General features: G+C 46.9%; 1 protein-coding gene and 1 long non-coding RNA gene across 3 annotated transcripts in view; both read right to left on the reverse strand.

Annotated features, from left to right (window-relative positions):
- LOC136313549 (uncharacterized) overlaps window positions 1–19,086 on the reverse strand; it is a 101,055-nt gene that overhangs the window by 17,938 nt on the left and 64,031 nt on the right. The gene's annotated exons all lie outside the window — the stretch shown is intronic.
- Window positions 1–19,086, reverse strand: part of SPG7 (SPG7 matrix AAA peptidase subunit, paraplegin) — a 50,397-nt gene that overhangs the window by 17,334 nt on the left and 13,977 nt on the right. For both annotated transcript variants that reach the window (XM_066244053.1, XM_066244052.1), the window contains exons 5-9: window positions 12,732–12,871; window positions 11,371–11,473; window positions 9,143–9,268; window positions 8,258–8,420; window positions 7,691–7,864 (exon numbers count right to left, since the gene is read on the reverse strand). In XM_066244053.1, coding sequence (XP_066100150.1) covers window positions 7,691–7,864; window positions 8,258–8,420; window positions 9,143–9,268; window positions 11,371–11,473; window positions 12,732–12,871 — 706 coding nt within the window. The remainder of the gene's footprint in view (window positions 1–7,690; window positions 7,865–8,257; window positions 8,421–9,142; window positions 9,269–11,370; window positions 11,474–12,731; window positions 12,872–19,086) is intronic.

Consider the following 19,086-nt stretch of genomic DNA (forward strand, 5'->3'; position numbering starts at 1 on the left):
AAAGTATCCACTTTGCTGATGCAAAGCTGAGGTCTTAAAATCACTGACTTTCAAAACAAATTTAGAAACCAGAGCAAGCACCACCTGGCATGTGTGATGTGCCAGCCTCTCTGCTCCATTTGCTCACAGTCCTGTTTTAGGAAAAGTGAAACACTGATGTGAGAAACGAAAAGCAGCAGGAGGGAGGTGCCCCAGCCAGACACAGTTTCACGTCCCAGGAGCCTCCTCGGTGTCAATGGGGACCCTACGCCAGCCGTCCCAGAGTGCTGGTTAGGAAGACCTTCTGGGGCTCACTGTTCACACTTCTGAAATGCCTTCCTTCCACAGGTCAAGGTTGTAAGTACTGAAATCTGAAGTTACACACACAGTGAAAAAATGTTGAAAAGTAGTAGGAACAGTGGGTGTAGAAGAAAAACAACAGCAAGGCAAGAGGGGACAGCATGTCAGTGAGATCCAAGCAGAAAGGGGAATAATTACTCAAAGCTCAGCCATCACAAGTCACCTTGGCCTCCCTGTATAATTTACCCCTCACTCCAAAGCCTGGTCATATAGACCACAGGGTGCAGATCTCCTATAGTTTCGTTTTCGAAACTTCATATTTTGACATAGTGTCAAAAACAGTGCAGAGAAAGAAGGCTGCCACCCGTTTCCTGAGTGGCATGTTAAGTAACTACAGTGCAATGTCAAAACCGGGGCAATGTCAAAAGCAGGAAACCCACACTGCACAGTCCACAGACCCTGTCTGACATTAACAACCTTACGCGCACTTGTTTCTGTGTGTGCTTCGTTCTCTGCAATCTTAATACGAGTTCCACCTTGATCCAGGTAGATTCCACCATCACGAAGACACCCCTTTACAGTTACACCCCTCCTCCTACCTTTCAAACCCCTAGTAACCACTAACTTGTTCTATATCTCTAGAATTTTGTCATTTTGACAGTCTCATATAAACTGAATAATACGGAGACTTTCAAGGTTGGCTTTTTCATTCAGCATAATTCCCCTGAGATCTATCAAAGCAATCATGTATAAGAACAGTTAGTTTTTTCTCTCTTTTTCTTTTTTGGAGAGAAAGAGACAGGAAGGGGGGAAGAGAATACAGATGAGAAACATCAAATTGTAGTTGTTTCACTTTAGCTGCTTTTTTAAAAAAATAACATTGCTAAGTTATTCTATTATTTATTTAATTTTTTTTTTTACAAAGACAGAGAGAGAGTCAGTGAGAGGGATAGATAGGGACAGACAGACAGGATCGGAGAGAGATGAGAAGCATCAATCATCAGTTTTTCGTTGCGACACCTTAGTTGTTCACTGATTGCTTTCTCGTATGTGCCTTGACCATGGGGCTAGAGCAGACTGAGTAACCCCTTGCTCAAGCCAGTGGCCTTGGGTTCAAGCTGGTGAGCTTTTGCTTAAACCAGATGAGCCCGTGCTCAAGCTGGCGACCTCGGGGGCCTCGAACCTGGGTCCTCCGCATCCCAGTCTGACACTCTATCCACTGCGCCACTGCCTGGTTAGGCTGCTTTTTTGTCTTTGAGAGAAATAGACAGGAAGGGAAAGAGATGAAAAGTATCAATTCATAGTTACAGCACCTTAGTTATTCATTGGTTGCTTCTCATTTGTGCCTTGACCAGGGGGCTCCAGGTGAGCTAGTGACTCCTTGCTCAAGCCAGTGACCTTGGGCTCAAATCAGTGACCTTTGGACTCAAGCTAACGACCACAGGGTCATGTCTCTGATCCCATGTTCAAGCCAGCGACTCTGTGCTCAAGTTGGTGAGCCCATGCTCAAGCTGGCAACCTTGGGATTTTTTTTTTTTTAATTATTTTTATTTATTTATTCATTTTTTTAGAGGGGGGGGGAGAGAGAGAGAGAGAGAGAGAGAGAGAGAGAAGGGGGGGAGGAGCAGGAAGCTTCAACTTCCATATGTGCCTTGACCAGGCAAGCCCAGGGTTTTGAACCAGCAACCTCAGCATTCCAGGTCGATGCTTTATCCACTGCGCCACCACAGGTCAGGCAACCTTGGGATTTTGAACCTGGGTCCTCAGCACACCGGGCTGATGCTCTATCCACTGTGCTACCGCCTGGTCAGGCCACTTTAGTTTATTGATTGCTTCTCATACGTGCCTGGACCAGGGCACTCAAGCCAAGCCAGTGACCTTGGGATCAAGTCAGTGATCCTGTGCTCAAGCTGGTAACCTTGGAGTTTCAAACAGGGGCCGTCAGCATCTCGACTGAAGCTCAACCCACTGTGCCTCCACTCGTCAGGCTGAACAGTTACGTTTCTTTTTATTGCTGAATGAAAACCATAATAAGATACCAGAGTTTAACTATATTTCCACTGAGGGACATTAGGGTTGTTTTCAGTTTTCAGCTATTACAACTAAATGAATATGCTGTTCCCTGGCCAGTGGCACAGTAGATAGAGCAGATTTCTGTGGTTGCTAGTTCAATCCTGAGGGTGTTGGTTCGAGCTCCAGTCAAGGAACATACGAGAAGCAATCAGTGGCACAACAAGGTGGAGCAATGAGTTGGTGCTTCTCTCTTTCTCTCAAAAAATAAAAAAAAAGAGCCTGACCAGTCATGGCACAGTGGATAGAGCGTTGATCACCTGGGATGCTGAAGCCCCAGATTTGAAACCCTGAGGTAGCCAGCTTGAGCACAGGCTCACCAGCCTCAGCAGGGGGTCGCCAGCCTAGACATGATATCATTAACAGAGTCCCAGGGTTGCTGGCTTGAGCCCAAAATCACTGGCTCAATTTGAGCCCTCCCAGTCAAGGCACATGTGAGAAGCAACCAATGAACAACTACAATAACTCAACTTTGAGTTGCTATTTCACATCTGTCTCTTCCTGTCTCTCTATTGCTTTCTGCAAAACAAAACAAAACAAAAATAAGTAAATGAACATTGCTGCACAGGTGTTTTGTGTATAAGCATTTCTCTAGGATGAGTATCTAAGAGTATGTCATATAGTAAGTGTATGTTTACAGGTTTAATTTTTTTCAGAAACTGCCAGACTGTTCCCCAGAGAGACTACACATTTCACATTCCCACTGGCAGTGTAGGAGATTCAATTCCTTCACATCCTCACTAGAATCTGGTGTTGTCATGATTTTTTACTCTAACTATCCTCCTAGATGAGTGTTCCCATCAACATTTCAGAAGGATTACTTGGTAAATAAGAACAAGCTCATCCTAAGTTACAGGATAAGGCAAAGGAAGGAGAAGCACTTCAACACTGTTGGCCAAGAGTGAGGTGGAAGGACTCCTCCATCTCTGCGAGACTCACTGGGCAGCTCAGTGAAGACTGTGAGGTGTGATGCAATACAGCACAGACTCAGAGACCAATAAGCAGACCAGAAAGCACAGGAACAGACTCTCCTAAATATGCCACCAGAGCTCTGACAAAGTGCAAAAGCAATTCAGTAGAAGAAACACATTGATTTAAAAAACAATGCTGGCCTGACCAGGTGGTGGTGCAATGGGTAGAGCATCGACCTGGGATGCTGAGGACCCAAGTTCAAAACCCTGAGCTTGCTGGCTTGAGTGCAGGGTCGCTAGCTTGAGTGTGGGATCATAAACATTACCCCATGGTCACTGGGTGGACATCCAAGGTCGCTGGCTTGAGCAAGAGGTCACTGGCTTGGCTAGAGACCCCCAGTCAAGGCACATATGAGAAAGCAAGCAATGAACAACTAAAGTGATACAAGTTGATGCTTCTCATCTTTCTCTCTTCTTGTCTGTCCCTGTCTCTCTCTCACCAAATAAATAAACAAACAAATAAATAAATAAATAAATAAACAAACAACAATGCTGGAGCAACTGGATGGACACCCATGGGCAGAAAAATGAACCATGACCAAAACTTTACTCCTTACACAAGTATTACTATAAAATGGATTCTACATTAAAATGGAAATGGCCATGTTCACAGTAGCCGGAGTTTTCTAATGACTTCATCTAGAATCAGAGTTCCCGTCCTCCCACACTTTCTAACACAGAGGGTCAGACAACATGTCCATCGCAGAGGGCACTCAGTGCAAAGCCTTCTTTCTGCCAAATGACCTGTAAAAAGGTGACCGCCTACAGGTTGTTTTTGCTAAGTCCAGTGCTCTTAGATGCAGGTGCCCTTCCCTCAGGTCTGTCAGCCCTGCAGGACCTATTCTGCCTGACCCACGAGGTGGGGACTTCTCTTCCTTAATGAGCTTTTCCCACGATTAGCACGGCATCTGCTCTGCGCTCTTTACTTCAATGAATAGAAACTGCTCTTCCCCAAGGAGTAACAAAGACTCTTCAGACCCAGCTGAAGGGCTGAGAATGCTCCGCTGTGTCTATGCACACAGGGACTTGTTTGCTACTGGCCTAGCCGAACAAGAGACCTTGTCAGGGATTTTGGGCATGAGCAAATTCTGGAGCGGAAACAGCTCTTTTCATGGCAGCACAGAGAGGTTCAGCTCAAAGGAAGGTGCCACCTGGTAAATGCTTCCTGGTGGGCTCAAGCCTGCCCAAAAAGGCAGTCTCTGTCTTCAGTGCAAAAAGCAATATAAGTAAAGAGACAGACGTGCAGTGCTTCCCATGGCCCTGAATGCTCAGTCACAGTGAGAGCCAGAGGGAGTCCCTTCGTAATCACCAGGAATGACACTCTGTCACACTCAGAAGGGCACACAACCACAGGTGAGGTCATGAACTTTAACCTCATTGCAACATCAGGAAACCATGACTCAGAGAAGAGAGGACCAGTGTGAATCCTGCAGCATCCTTCCACAGTCCACAAGCACACCTGGGGTCCAAGGCTTGGACAGCCACCTGTAGGAGCTGAAGAACAAACGTGGACATCACTGCACCCAGCAGGGCAGTGGGACTTGATGACACATTGGGTTTGGACAGCCAATTAATTATCTGATGACTTTCAAAAAACTTCTCCCCTTTGTCCACTCAGTATCACAAAGATTATTTATTCTTTTAAAGAGACAACCAGAAGCTACTTTTGAAATCTGGCACTTAAGATAGCACAGTCATCTCATACAGAGCTAGGTCCCAGCATGGCCTGTCACAGCTGACAGCAGATCTCAGGCTCCACACCCTCAGGCCTGGCCCATCTCTGCCATCTGCCCACCTGACCCATCAATGGTCAGGACCTAAGGGGTCTTTCAGATTCCTTTAAGACTCTAAAACCACCTCTGGAAGCAATCACTAAAGCCACACTGAAGGTGAAACACCACTAAGAGATCATGGAAAGCTGTTCAAAAGAGAAGCAATTCCAAATGGCTTCTTAAAAGTTGGAGACCTAAAGAGTAACTTTTTATACTATAAAATAGTGCCTCACTTGAACACAGTCTCAACTGCCACAGACAGGCACTGGGTGAAGCAGTCAAAGTTGATCTAGCATACATGACCCCAAAGTAGGGGTCCCTGGAACCTGGCTTGGAAAGTTACTCCTGGAGGGACCCAATCTCTAAGAGTGTGTCTCTCGACAGTTCACTCTACTTACATCTCTAAAGACACCAAGGTCTGCAGAAAATTCCCTCTCAGGACTGCTTGCTCTTCATGTGGAAGGCAGCTCTTCAGATCTAGATTGTGCCATAAATAGAGCAAATGTTGCCTGACCAGGCAGTGGCGCAGTGGATAGAGCATCGGACTGGGATGCGGAAAGATCCAGGTTCGAGACCCCGAGGTCACCAGTTTGAGCGCGAGCTCATCTGGTTTGAGCAAAGCTCACTAGCTTGGACCCAAGATCTCTGGCTCGAGCAAGGGGTTACTCGGTCTGCTGAAGGCCTGCAGTCAAGGCACATATGAGAAAGCAATCAATGAACAACTAAGGCGTTGCAACAAAAAACTGATGATTGATGTTTCTCATCTCCCTCCATTCCTGTCTGTCTGTTCCTATCTATCCCTCTCTCTGATTCTGTCTCTGTAAAAAAAAAAAAAAACCCAAAAAATTAAAAAAAAAATAGAGCAAATGTTGATCAACAACTGGATAAAAGACAGAGAGTAGAGGCAGGCACTCTTCAAGGCAGCTCCAGGGGAACCATCCTCACAGTGTAACAATGTGGCCCTTTCCTTGGTTTTGTTAGAAATTTTACTATGGGCCCTCCCGGTTGGCTCAGTGGATAGAGTGTTGGCCTGGCATGCATACATCCCAGGTTTAATCCCTGGTCAGGGCACACATGAGAAGTGACCATCTGCTTCTCTTTCCCTCCCTCTCCCCCTCTGCTCTCTTCCCCTCTCACAGTCATTTTATTAGTGTATTTCACAATAAAAATAAACATACCATATTTACACATACAAACACAAAAAGAATCTTACCAAAGTAGCTCAAGAGAAAATAATTCCATGTCACTTTTACTGGGTTATTACCATTAAATTTAAAAAAACGATATTGTATGGAAACTACTCCAGAGGTTATTTCTAAGAGTGCAACAGATGCATCAGTTTCCATGAACGTCCTGTTTCATTCACCCTCCAGCTGGGTCACCCTTCAATCAGGACAGCATACAGAGACATACAAAACAGTACTACCAACCAGGCTCATTCAAGACTGAAAAGCCTGACTGTGGTGGCACAGTGGATAAAGCATCGATGGATGCTGAGGTTGCCAGTTTAGAGCCCCAGGCTTGCCCAGTCAAAGCACATATGAGAAGCAATTACTACGAGCTGATGCTTTCCATTCCCCACCACCACCATTCTTCTCTTTCTATACTCTCAAATCAATAAGTAAAATCTTAAAAAAAAAAAAAAGACTGAAAAGCATCATCATGGCCTGACCTGCCATTTATATTCCTAGTTATTTTTCCTTTTCTCTTTACTATTCCCTTGACTTTTTTTTTTAAGATTTTATTCATTCATTTTACGGGGGGGGGGAGAGAATGAGAGAGAAGGAAAGAGAGAAAGAGAGAGAAAGGGAGAGGAAGAGGGAGAGGAAGGGAGAGAGAGAAGGGAGGAGCAGAAAGCATGAACTCCCATATGTGCCTCGACCAGGCAAGCCAAGGGTTTTGAACCAGCAACCTCAGCATTCCAAGTCGATGCTTTATCCACTGCGCCACCACGGGACAAGCCCCCTTGATTTTTTAAAAATAAAAGCTGTGGGCTTTTTTATTTTTATTTTTTTTATGACAGAGACAAAGAAAGAAAGAGAAAGGAACAGGTAGAGACAGACAGGAAGGGAGAGAGATGAGAAGCATCAATTCTTTGTTGTGGCACCTTAGTTTTTCATTGATTGCTTTCCCATAAGTGCCCTGACTGGGGGGCTACAGCAGATCGAGTGACCCCTTGCTCAAGCCAGAGACCTTGGGCTCAAGCCGGTGAGCCTTGCTTCAAACCAGATGAGCCCACACTCAACCTGGAAATCTCGGACTTTCGAACCTGGGTCGTCCACGTCCCAGTCCGACGCTCTATCCACTGCTCCACTGCCTGGTCAGGCGATAAACAGTTCATAAACTGACCTTGTTTCTAAAAAGATATTACCCATTAAACAATGATTCTCTGTGTCCTAATATCACCCTCCTCTGTGGCAGGTAGTTAGGTGGAGAAACAGTACAGACTAGTAATTGGAGAAAAATAAAATGGTCTATGAGCCTAGTGAGAGTTTCTGGGACGATGAACATAAGCAGACTGATCCACCCAGAAAACAACTATTTTGAAAGAGTTGGAAACCCTTTCCCTGTGTAGAATCAGCCAGGGAAGGCACTCACCATCCATTTCCACCAGGAGCTGGTTGAGGGTCTGCTCCTCCTCCGTGTTAGAGAAGCCAGACTTGGTGGTGGAGCGCTTCTTGCCCACGGCATCGATCTCGTCAATGTAGACGATGCAAGGGGCCCGGGCGCGGGCCTCCTTGAAGAGGCTCCGCACACGAGCAGCACCGAGGCCTGGGGGGGACACAGAGGACCAGGAAACAGACAAGTAATGGGAGATGAATCCTACTTTTGAGCTCAGGGCCTGAGCTGCCCACCCACTAAGGATAACAAAATCTCAGCAAAAGTCCACTCATGCAAACAAAACCAAGCCCTGTCCCAAAGGAGGTCACCTGAAGGCTGCTTACCCTCCTGGACTCGGGGACAAGTGCAAGCAACTTTAAAGAACATCATTACCCAATTCTCTTCATAAACACAATGTTTCCCATAATACAGGTTTTATTTTCCCTTCTCTATTTCCCCCACATCCTCATTAATTCAGCCACCTGAGGGAGAATGTGTGAAAGGAGGGCCATCCTGGACAAAAGGTCAGGCGAGCCTGTCTGCAGTCCCCCAAGCACTGCCTACCTCCAATGACCTCCACAAACTCCGGGCCTGCCATCGCCAAGAAGGGCACCTGGGCCTCCGTCGCTACGGCCTTGGCCAGCAGTGTCTTCCCACAGCCAGGGGGCCCAAGCAAAAGTGCACCCTTCGGAACTTTGGCACCAAGCTGAAGGAAGCGCTCTGGGCTCTAGAAAAGCAGCAAATAATGTGAGACTCACCACAAGTTTTTCAAACAGAATTTACTATTTTCTTTTCCTTCTTTTCTAAGTAAGAGGAGGGGAGACAGACTCCCAAGATGCTCCAACCAGGATCTACCTGGCAACCCCCATCTGGGACTGATGCTCTGCCAATCTGGGGCTATGCTTGCAATCAAGCTATTTTTAGCACCTGAGGTGGAGGCTCCACAGAGCCATCCTCAGCATCCAGGGCCCACGTGCTTAAACCAATTGAGCCATGGCTATGGGAGAGGAAGAGAAAGAGAGAGAAGGGGGAGCAGGAGGGAAAGAGAAGCAGTTGGGTGCTTCTCCTATGTGTCCTGACCAGGAATCTAACCCAGGACATCCAAACGCCAGGCCGACACTCTAATACTGAGCCAACTAGTCAGGGCCTCAAACAGAATTTTCAAGAAGTGAAGCCTCTGAAGATCAATTCACATACTAACATGAATCAGCTATGATTCACATGTCCCAGAGGCTCCAGGTGCACTCAGTGATCGACTGTCAGCCCTTCTGCTGGTCAGCAAATATGCATTTACCCTACACTGCCAGTTTAACAGGCACCAGCATATGTAGTACATGTGTGTCCCCACCTCAGCATGACAGTTCACTACACAGCACACACGCCTATCAATGTAGTTCTCCCCTCGGGGAAAGCATTCACAGCCATCTCCTGCTTAGCACGTGTACTTACCTTCAGATAATCCACAAACTCTTTGACCTCTAGTTTGGCTTCGTGCATCCCTGCCACGTCTTTGAAGCTGACTCCCTTCCCCGTTTTGCCATCCACAATTGTGAAACGAGCCATTTTAAGCTGATTCTGGGCAGGAAGAACAAAGGGCAGGGTGCTGTGCACTCCCAGAGTGAGAACCACACCTCCATGCTGGCTTCACCTGTCCAGCCCGTGTCCCCATCTCCCTTCTGCTGGAGGAGCTCATGGACACTCCTCCCACTGCCCAGAAGAACCAACCCACACCCTCTCCACTCATGCACACAGATGGCAGTTAAGGTCACATGTCAGAAGCACAAGAGGAAATGTTTATTTTACATCATTAACAGTAAGAAAGCTGTCTGGCATCTAGCAATTTGCCTTAAAAAAATAAAACCAAAAACTCCCACACACAAATTAGGTAATTTAACAATGTCTTTTGCATAAACTATCTTATATTTCTATATGATTTTCCCCACTAGTGTATAATTTTGTTTTCTGATTATAAATGTAAAAATACACACAAAAAAGTAATATAAACACAGATGATGTATTATAGATTGTACACTTGAAACCTATATCATTTTATCAGCCAATATCACCCCAATAAATCCAATAAAAAAATTTTTTAAGTAATGTAATAACACTTAATTCTGGAGTCTTGGTAGAAATGTTAATTGGTAAATTTCTGAAGAGCAATGAGGTGGGATAGCTGAAGGTCTTACTGAAGTACTTAAACTTCAACCAATCTACGTTGAGGAAGGCACACTGGGCAAACAATTAGGCACTCAAAAGTTGCATGTGCATGGAATTCATCAGTGTATTATTCAAATACAACAATAAAAATAAACAGCACGCCTGACCAGGCGGTGGCGCAGTGGATAGAGCGTCGGACTGGGATGCAGAGGACCCAGGTTCAAGACCCCGAGGTTGCCCGCTTGAGCGCGGGCTCATCTGGTTTGAGCAAAAGCCCAAGGTCGCTGGCTCCCGCAAGGGGTTACTCAGTCTGTTGAAGACCCGCGGTCAAGGCACATAGGAGAAAGCAATCAATGAACAACTAAGGTGTTGCAACACACAATGAAAAACTAATGATTGATGCTTCTCATCTCTCTCCGTTCCTGTCTGTCTGTCCCTGTCTATCCCTCTCTCTGACTCACTCTCAGTCTCTGTAAAAAAATAAAAATACAAAGCACAAAATATGTTAAAATTATTAAATTGGTTGAGTAAAATATAGTAACACCCTAAATAAACACATGTAGGGGTGTATCTCTTAAGTTACAGACACAGGAATACGGTCTAAGTGGAAACAAGGAAGTGACATTCTGTGTCCCTGTTACAGGGGACCTCCTGCTTCCTCCCTATAACAGTTCCCAGGAAAGAAACAGGAGATGCCCTCTGCAGACTCGGCTCCACCTCCCTGGTCCCTCTACTGACAAGGCTAACAGGGAAGGGAATGACGTGAAGGGGAAGTGCATCTTATGACAAATGCTACAACTACAGAATTTTTTTTATTCTTTAATTGAATTTCTTGGGGTGATGCTAATTAACAAAATTATACAGGTATCAGAAGCATAGTTCTACAACACATCTTCTGTACACTGTATTTTGTGTTCATCCCCCCATCTAAAACAATTTTTTAAAGTGTATTATAGATGTTCTTTTAAAGACAACCTTTTAAAATTTCTCAGTGCAGCTAATAGGGAAAACAAAAGCAGTCATCCCTACCTAATTTTGAAAACTGCACAATTTATAAAGCCACCCTATAAATTCCCTTGGCTCAGCCACCCACAAATCAAGGACAGAGGGCTCAGTTAAAGCTTGTTACTGGGGCCTGACCTGTGGTGGCGCAGTGGATAAAGCGCTGACCTGGAAATGCTGAGGTCGCCGGTTCAAAACCCTGGGCTTGCCTGGTCAAGGCACATATGGGAGTTGATGCTTCCAGCTCCTCCCCCCCTTCTCTCTCTCTGTCTCTCCCTCTCCTCTCTAAAATGAATAAATAGAAAAAAAAATTTAAAAAAAAAAAAAAAAAAAAAAAGCTTGTTACTGGGGACCCTCCAGTCACCAAAGCAGAAGGAAAGATAAACTGCCAAATTATGGCTCCAGGCTGACCTCTGCAACAGGCTATTTTCCTTTGCACTTATTCTGTTGTTTACGGGAAAGGCATTCAGCAAGAACAAACGCACAAATCCTGAGAAGTGATCTGTACAACTTACAAAAGCACTGAATCCTCCTTCCCTTCCTGTCATTCCAGTCAAACGAAAAACATACCACAGGATGGCCAAGCCGACTGCTGTCATCCCCAAGGCGTAGAGGGCACTAGTGGGAGAAGAGAGGCAGTTACAGGTTCAGAAGTGGCTGCTGGGCAGCTGACAATCACGCCTTAGTCAGGGACCAGGGACCAAGGACATTTCAAAGACGAAAAGAGTTACCCTCCCTCCGAGAGCAACATGTTGAACAAATGGCTATAAAAATGGATTTAAGGAAACCCTGACCTGTGGTGGCGCAGTGGATAAAGCGTTGACCTGGAATGCTGAGGTCGCCGGTTCGAAACCCTGGGCTTGCCCAGTCAAGGCACATATGGGAGTTGATGTTTCCTGCTCCTCCCCCCCTCTCCCCTTCTCTAAAATGAATAAATAAAACCTTTTTTTAAAAAAAGGACTTCCTTGTCCAGTGCTCACCAATTACCCTTGTTCATAAAGTTTTCCCAAACTGTCAGATGGCATGTGCAAACGCTAGAGAGGCAGTATATATCCTTGGCATGAAGCCAGAATAGCTGATGCTGCACATTCACCATTACCTAGAGCCTTGTGATACGTAATGAACCAATAAGAGCAAGTTTTCATGTTCGACAAATTTTGTTTTCAAAAGGAGTCCGTTAATTTTGGTTATTAAGACAGAATAAGCCCAGAATAAAGAGTCAATCCTGAGATGTCAGTCCTCCAATGAAGAGAGGAAGCCATTCATCAGTCCTGTACTCACAGTAACCAAAGGTGTAGCCCCAGAGCCCTGAGCCTTCAGGAGCCAGTGGGCTGTAGAATTTAGAGACACATCATTTCACAGATGTGCTTGTCAGTCACTGAGTCTTATCAGAATTACAAAGCATGTCCAGGAGTCAACAGTACATTTCTCTGCACACAGCTTTCTGTCACTGTTGGTCCCAGCATGCAATTAGAGCAGCGCCTGACTGTGCTGACCGATGTGCTCCTACTAAGGAGTCTGCAGGCCCAAGGTCCAGGGTCTCTTTCTCTCTGCATCCCAGAACCAAGAATTTCTGCTGGAAATCCATGTTTCTCCTTTTTCGATTCCATTTGCCTATTTGTAGAACACAGCCACTCCACAATGTACTAAATTCATAAATGCAAGCAGACAATTGAAGCAACTGACTAAAACAAATTCGAACAGGCTCACACATCTCCAAATTTCCCAGCATCATGCCATCCATTATTTATCCTCCCAAAACTGGGTCTAGTTAAACTGTAGGGAGGGCAGTTTGAGACTTTTGTTGTGGTTTGTTTCTCATATTACAAAGTCAAGCCTAGTTTAGTTTAAAAGCCAACAAAGTTGACCAACATACTTTCCAAAGAATCCTGTACGCTTATAGGAAACTGGGATCCTGTCCTTGCCTTCGATATTCAGCTCATCTTCAGCTGCTCGAAGTTTCTCTTCAAATTTGTCAATGTTTGCCACTTGCATTCGGTACATCAAGGCCAGCCTCTGGGGGCAGAAGGCAGAAGGACCATGAGTGATGAACAGGACAGGCTGCCGATCCCTTAAACATATAGATGTTACTCAGAAACTACTTCCACACCTAAAAAATTGTAGTTGTCTCAAACACAATTATAACAAAATTTCAAAAGATATGCATTCTCTTATTTTCACAAATAGAAATATTTTAAGAAAATGGAGGAGGCATTTGCATTTTAAACTCAGCAACCTGACCCACTCAGCCATGCATGCAGAGCACAGAGACACAATGACAAGTCTTCAGTACTGGACTGGGAATGCACAGTCTTCTAAGGCAAAAATGCAAGTCTTGTATTTTTTTTCTTAAAACTTTTTTTGCATTTTTCCAAAGTGAGAAGCGAGGGGGAGTCAGACAGACTCCTACATGCGGCCGACCGGGATCCACCCGGCATGCCCACCAGGGGCGATGCTCAGCCCCTATGGCGCATTGCTCTGCAGCAATCAGAGCCATTCTAGGACTTGAGGCGGAGGCCATGGAGCCATCCTCAGTGCCTGGGCCAACTTTGCTCCAATGGAGCCCTGGCTGCGGGAGAGGAAGAGAGAGACAGAGAGAGAGAGGGAGAAGGATGGAGAAGCAGATGGGCGCTGCTCCTATGTGGCCTGGCTGGAAATTGAACCTGAGACTTTCACACACCAAGCCAACGCTCTACCGCTGAGCCAACCGGCCAGGGCAGTCTTGTATTTAACCATTGGCTGAATCTGAAATTAAACTAAGTGGGTCTCTTTTTTCCCCTCATTGATTTGATAGGGGGAGTGAGAGACAGAGAAGTATCAATGTGTTGTTCCATTTAGTTGTGCACTCACTGGTTGCTTCTCATATATGCCCTGTTGGGTGATTGAACCCATAACCTTGGCATGCCAGTACAATGCTCTATCCATTTAGCAACCCGGCCATGCCCTAAATGAGTCTTTTTTTTTCTTGGTAAACCTTTCCTAGATAGAGAAGAGACTAAGGAAAAGTGAGCAGAGTTTCCTAAAGTGAAATCACCGCCTCCACCAGGTATACAGGCTTTAATGAGAAGGAAGCTCAAAACCAGTGTAGCAGAACACCTGGGATGCTAAGGTCCCAGATTCAAAACTCAAGTCCCGGCCCTGGCTGGTTGGCTCAGTGGTAGAGCGTCAGCCTGGCATGTAGGAGTCCTGGGTTCGATTCCCAGCCAGGGCACACAGGAGAAGCGCCCATCTGCTTCTCCACCCCTCCCCTTCTCCTTCCTCTGTCTCTCTCTTCCCCTCCCGCAGCCAAGGCTCCATTGGAGCAAAGATGACCCGGGCACTGGGGATGGCTCCTTGGCTTCTGCCCCAGGCGCTAGAGTGGCTCTGGTCGCAACAGAGCGACGCCCCAGAGGGGCAGAGCATCGCCCCCTGGTGGGCGTGCCGGGTGGATCCCGGTCGGGCGCATGCGGGAGTCTGTCTGACTGTCTCTCCCCGTTTCCAGCTTCAGAAAAATACAAAAAAAAAAAAAAAAGTCTCAGGAAAATAAAAAAGAAGAGTCTCAGAAAATTTCTTGTGGAACACCTGTCACTATGAGAACGAGGCTCCATGTTCTGGAGTAATGGGCTAGATGGAGAGGTGGGCAAGAGGACCTACCAGTCACAACATAGTGACCATGACCTGTGTGGAAACACCTAGTGGTCTTGGTTGCTGAATTAACCTAAAGACCCCAAATGTTTGATCTGGACATCTTCATTGAGTCAACAGTTCAAACCTGCCCTGGACATGTAAATAGGGTCACAATTTGCATAGAAGGGGAAAATGCAGAAATTACTCTCTTGCTATACCAAGACCAAGAGCACAGTAGATGACTCCAAAGCCAATTGAACTTCCATGTCTCCTGTAACGCCCTACAGCAGCCACTCGGATCACTCAGTACTCAGAGACAAGTGGCATCCATCATCACCAGTCATTTCTAAAGTGTGGTGGAATTTGGAATTTTTTTTTTGTGCAGAGACAGAGAGTCAGAGAGAGGGATAGATAGGGACGGACAGACAGACAAGAATGGAGAGAAATCAGAAACATCAATTCTTCATTGCAGTTCCTTAGTTGCTCATTGATTGCTTTCTTATATGTGCCTTGATGGGCCTTCAGCAGACTGAGTAACCCCTTGCTCGAGCCAGCGACCTTGGGTCCAAGCTGGTGAGCTTTTTTTTTTTTTTTTTTTGTATTTTTCTGAACCTGGAAATGGGAAGGCAATCAGACAGACTCTCGCATGCACCTGACTGGGTTCCACCCGGCATGCCCACCAGGGGGCGATGCTCTGCCCATCTTGGGGCGTCGCTCTGCCGCAATCAGAGCCATTCTAGCACCTGAGGCAGAGGCCACAGAGCCATCCTCAGCGCCCGGGCAAACTCTGCTCCAGTGGAGCCTAGGCTGTGGTAGGGGAAGAGAGACAGAGAGGAAGGAGAGGGGGAGGGGTGGAGAAGCAGATGGACGCTTCTCCTGTGCCCTGGCCAGGAATCGAACCCAGGACTCCTGCACGCCAGGCCGACACTCCACCACTGAGCCAACCGGCCAGGGCCTGGTGAGCTTTTTTGCTCAAACCAGATAAGCCAGTGCTCAAGCTGGCGACCTCGGGGTCTCGAACCTGGGTCCTCCGCATTCCAGTACCATGCTCTAACCACTGTGTCACCGCCTGGCCAGGCTGTGCTGGAATTTATTATTATTTTTTTATTGCACATTGCAACACTTTAGTTGTTCATTGATTGCTTTCTCATATGTGCCTTGACCACGGGCCTTCAGCCGACCGAGTAATCCCTTGCTGGAGCCAGGAACCTTGGGTTCAAGCTGGTGGGCTCTTGCTCAAACCAGATGAGCCCGCACTCAAGCTGGAGACTTCGGGGTCTCGAACCTGGGTTCTCTGCATCCCAGTCTGACGCTCTATCCACTGCGCCACCGCCTGGTCAGGCTGGAATTTACTTTTATTGTTCAGTGGCCATTGCGCTGATCCTATCACCCCAACTAAATTATAAACCCTTATAAACCAACTGCAAACACCATGCTTGAGAACTGATCTGAAAAAGAAACTCAAAACAAGAGAGAGAGAAAGAGAAACTCACTAGGCTATGCTGGAAGCACAGCTGAGCACCTTAAGGGAGGATGAGCACCCCACAGACACCTCTACCCTATTTAAAAATCAAAGTAGAGGCCCTGGCCGGTTGGCTCAGCGGTAGAGCGTCGGCCTAGCGTGCGGAGGACCCGGGTTCGATTCCCGGCCAGGGCACACAGGAGAAGCGCCCATTTGCTTCTCCACCCCTCCGCCGCGCTTTCCTCTCTGTCTCTCTCTTCCCCTCCCGCAGCCAAGGCTCCATTGGAGTAGAGATGGCCCGGGCGCTGGGGATGGCTCTGTGGCCTCTGCCTCAGGCGCTAGAGTGGCTCTGGTCGCAATATGGCGACGCCCAGGATGGGCAGAGCATCGCCCCCTGGGGGGCAGAGCACCGCCCCTGGTGGGCGTGCCGGGTGGATCCCAGTTGGGCGCATGCGGGAGTCTGTCTGACTGTCTCTCCCTGTTTCCAGCTTCAGAAAAATGAAAAAAAAATAATAATAAAAAATAAAAAAAATAAAAATCAAAGTAGAGATTGGAGCGCATACAGGGCATGCTCTGGGAGCATGATGCAAGAGGTGTATGGGGACGATGCTCTAAAATAATTACTTTAAATATAAATGGACTAAGGGTTCCATTCAAAAGATACAGGTTGACTGAATAGATAAAAAACAAAACCCTTACATATACTGCCTATATGAGAATCATTTCAGAGCAAAAAACACAGAGTAAATGGATAGAAAAAGATATTTCATGAAAACAGAAATTTAAAAAAATTTTTAAAAAGCTGGGAGACAGCCTGACCAGGTGGTGGCGCAGTGGATAGAGCATCAGACTGGGATGCGGAAGGACCCAGGTTCGAGACCCCGAGGTCGCCAGCTTGAGCGCGGGCTCATCTGGCTTGAGCAAAAAAGCTCACCAGCTTGGACCCAAGGTCTCTGGCTCCGGCAAGGGGTTACTCGGTCTGCTGAAGGCCCGCGGTCAAGGCACATATGAGAAAGCAATCAATGAACAACTAAGAAGTCACAACGCACAACGAGAAACTAATGATTGATGCTTCTCATCTCTCTCTCCGTTCCTGTCTGTCTGTCCCTGTCTATCTCTGCCTATGTAAAAAAAAAAAAAAAAAAAAAAAAAAAAAAAGGCTGGGAGACAAACAGACTTTTTTTTTTTTTTTTTTTTTTTGCATTTTTCTGAAGCTGGAAACAGGGAGAGACAGTCAGACAGACTCCCGCATGCGCCCGACCGGGATCCACCCGGCACACCCACCAGGGGCTACGCTCTGCCCACCAGGGGGCGATGCTCTGCCCATCCTGGGCGTCGCCATGTTGCAACCAGAGCCACTCTAGCACCTGAGGCAGAGGCCACAGAGCCATCCCCAGCGCCTGGGCCATCTTTGCTCCAATGGAGCCTTGGCTGCAGGAGGGGAAGAGAGAGACAGAGAGGAAGGCGCGGTGGAGGGGTGGAGAAGCAAATGGGCGCTTCTCCTGTGTGCCCTGGCCGGGAATTGAACCCGGGTCCTCCACACGCTAGGCCGACGCTCTACCGCTGAGCCAACCAGCCAGGGCCAAACAGCCAGGGCCAAACAGACTTTAATATAAACCGTATATATAGCCTGACCAGTGGATGGAGCATCAACCTAGGATGCTGAGGTCCTAGGTTCAAAACCCTGAGGTCACTGGCTTGATAGCAGGCTCATCTGCTTGAACATGGGCCTGCCACCTTGAGCCTAGGATCATCGACATGATTCCATGGTAGCTGACTTGAGCCCAAAGGCTGCTGGCTTGAAGACCAAGGTTGCTGGTTTGAGCAAGGGGTCACTGGCTCCGCTGGAGCCCCCACGGTCAAGGCACGATGAGAAAGCAATCAATGAACAACTAAAGTGACAGAACTACAACTGGTACTCCTCATTGCTCTCCCTTCCTGTCTGTTTCTCTCACGTGTAAAAACAAACAAAAAACATAAAAGCTTTAACAAGAGACAAAGAAGAACCCAGCAATTCCACTTCTAAATGCTTATCTAAAGAAAATAAAACACGAATTAAAAAAGATATATGCAACCCTATGTTCACTTCAGCATTACTTTTTTTTTAAGAGTATTATTTTCTCTATTTTTATTTTATTTATTCATTTTTAGAGAGGAGAGAGAGAGGGAGAGGGAGAGACAGAGAGAGAGAAGGGGGGAGGAGCTGGAAGCATCAACTCCCATATGTGCCTTGACCAGGCAAGCCCAGGGTTTCAAACAAGGGACCTCAGCATTTCCAGGTTGACGCTTTATCCACTGCACCACCACAGGTCAGGCTCAGCATTACTTTCAATATAGCCATGATATGGAAGCAACCTAGGTATTCATCAGTAGATGAATTAACAAAGTAGCTGTGGTTCTAGGCCAGTTGGCTCTGTGGTAGAGTGCAGGCCTGCCATGTGGATGTCCCAGGTTCAATTCCTGGTCAGGGTACACAGGAGAAGCAACCATCTGCTTCTCCACCCCTTCCTTCCTTCTCTCTCTCTCTCTCTCTCTTCCCCTCCTGCAGCTCAATTGGTTCAAGCACATGGGCCCTGGGAGCTGAGGATGGCTCCATGAAGCCTCACCTCAGGTGCTAAAAACAGCTCGGTTGTGAGCAGGGCCCCAGATAGGCAGAGCATCGGCCCCAGTTGGGGGTTGCTGGATGGATCCCAGTCTGGGCACATGCAGGACTCTGTCTCTCTATCTCCCCTCCTTTCATTTGGGGGAGGGGGAAAGAATAAGAATATACTCTGTTATCATTGTTACCTTTCTTGAACCTAACTACTATAATTAATGGAGAATCAGAAGGAAATCAAAGATTGAAGAGTGATTCATTTTTGCCCAAGGGTTTTACACAGTCAAGCTTTTGGGGCAGTTTCCATATGCCCCACTTCATTTCCCAGCAGTGCCAGACAACTAGAGTATGTCTCCCCCCATCTTTGATGCCCTCCCCCCTACCTGGTGTGAAATTTCACTCTCCAGACCCCTGTGCTGTGTCTGCCACCTCTCCTCTGGCTAGGGCATCACTCTCCAGTTCTGACCATGCTGGCGTTTTCCTCTAGGGGGAGGGAAGGACGCCTGAGCTGAGAGATAAAAAAGGTCCCTCATTCCCTTTCTTTCTTGCTCCTGTCCAAGAGCCAGT

Source organism: Saccopteryx bilineata, chromosome 9 (genome assembly GCF_036850765.1).
Source record: "Saccopteryx bilineata isolate mSacBil1 chromosome 9, mSacBil1_pri_phased_curated, whole genome shotgun sequence".
Lineage (NCBI taxonomy): Eukaryota > Metazoa > Chordata > Mammalia > Chiroptera > Emballonuridae > Saccopteryx > Saccopteryx bilineata.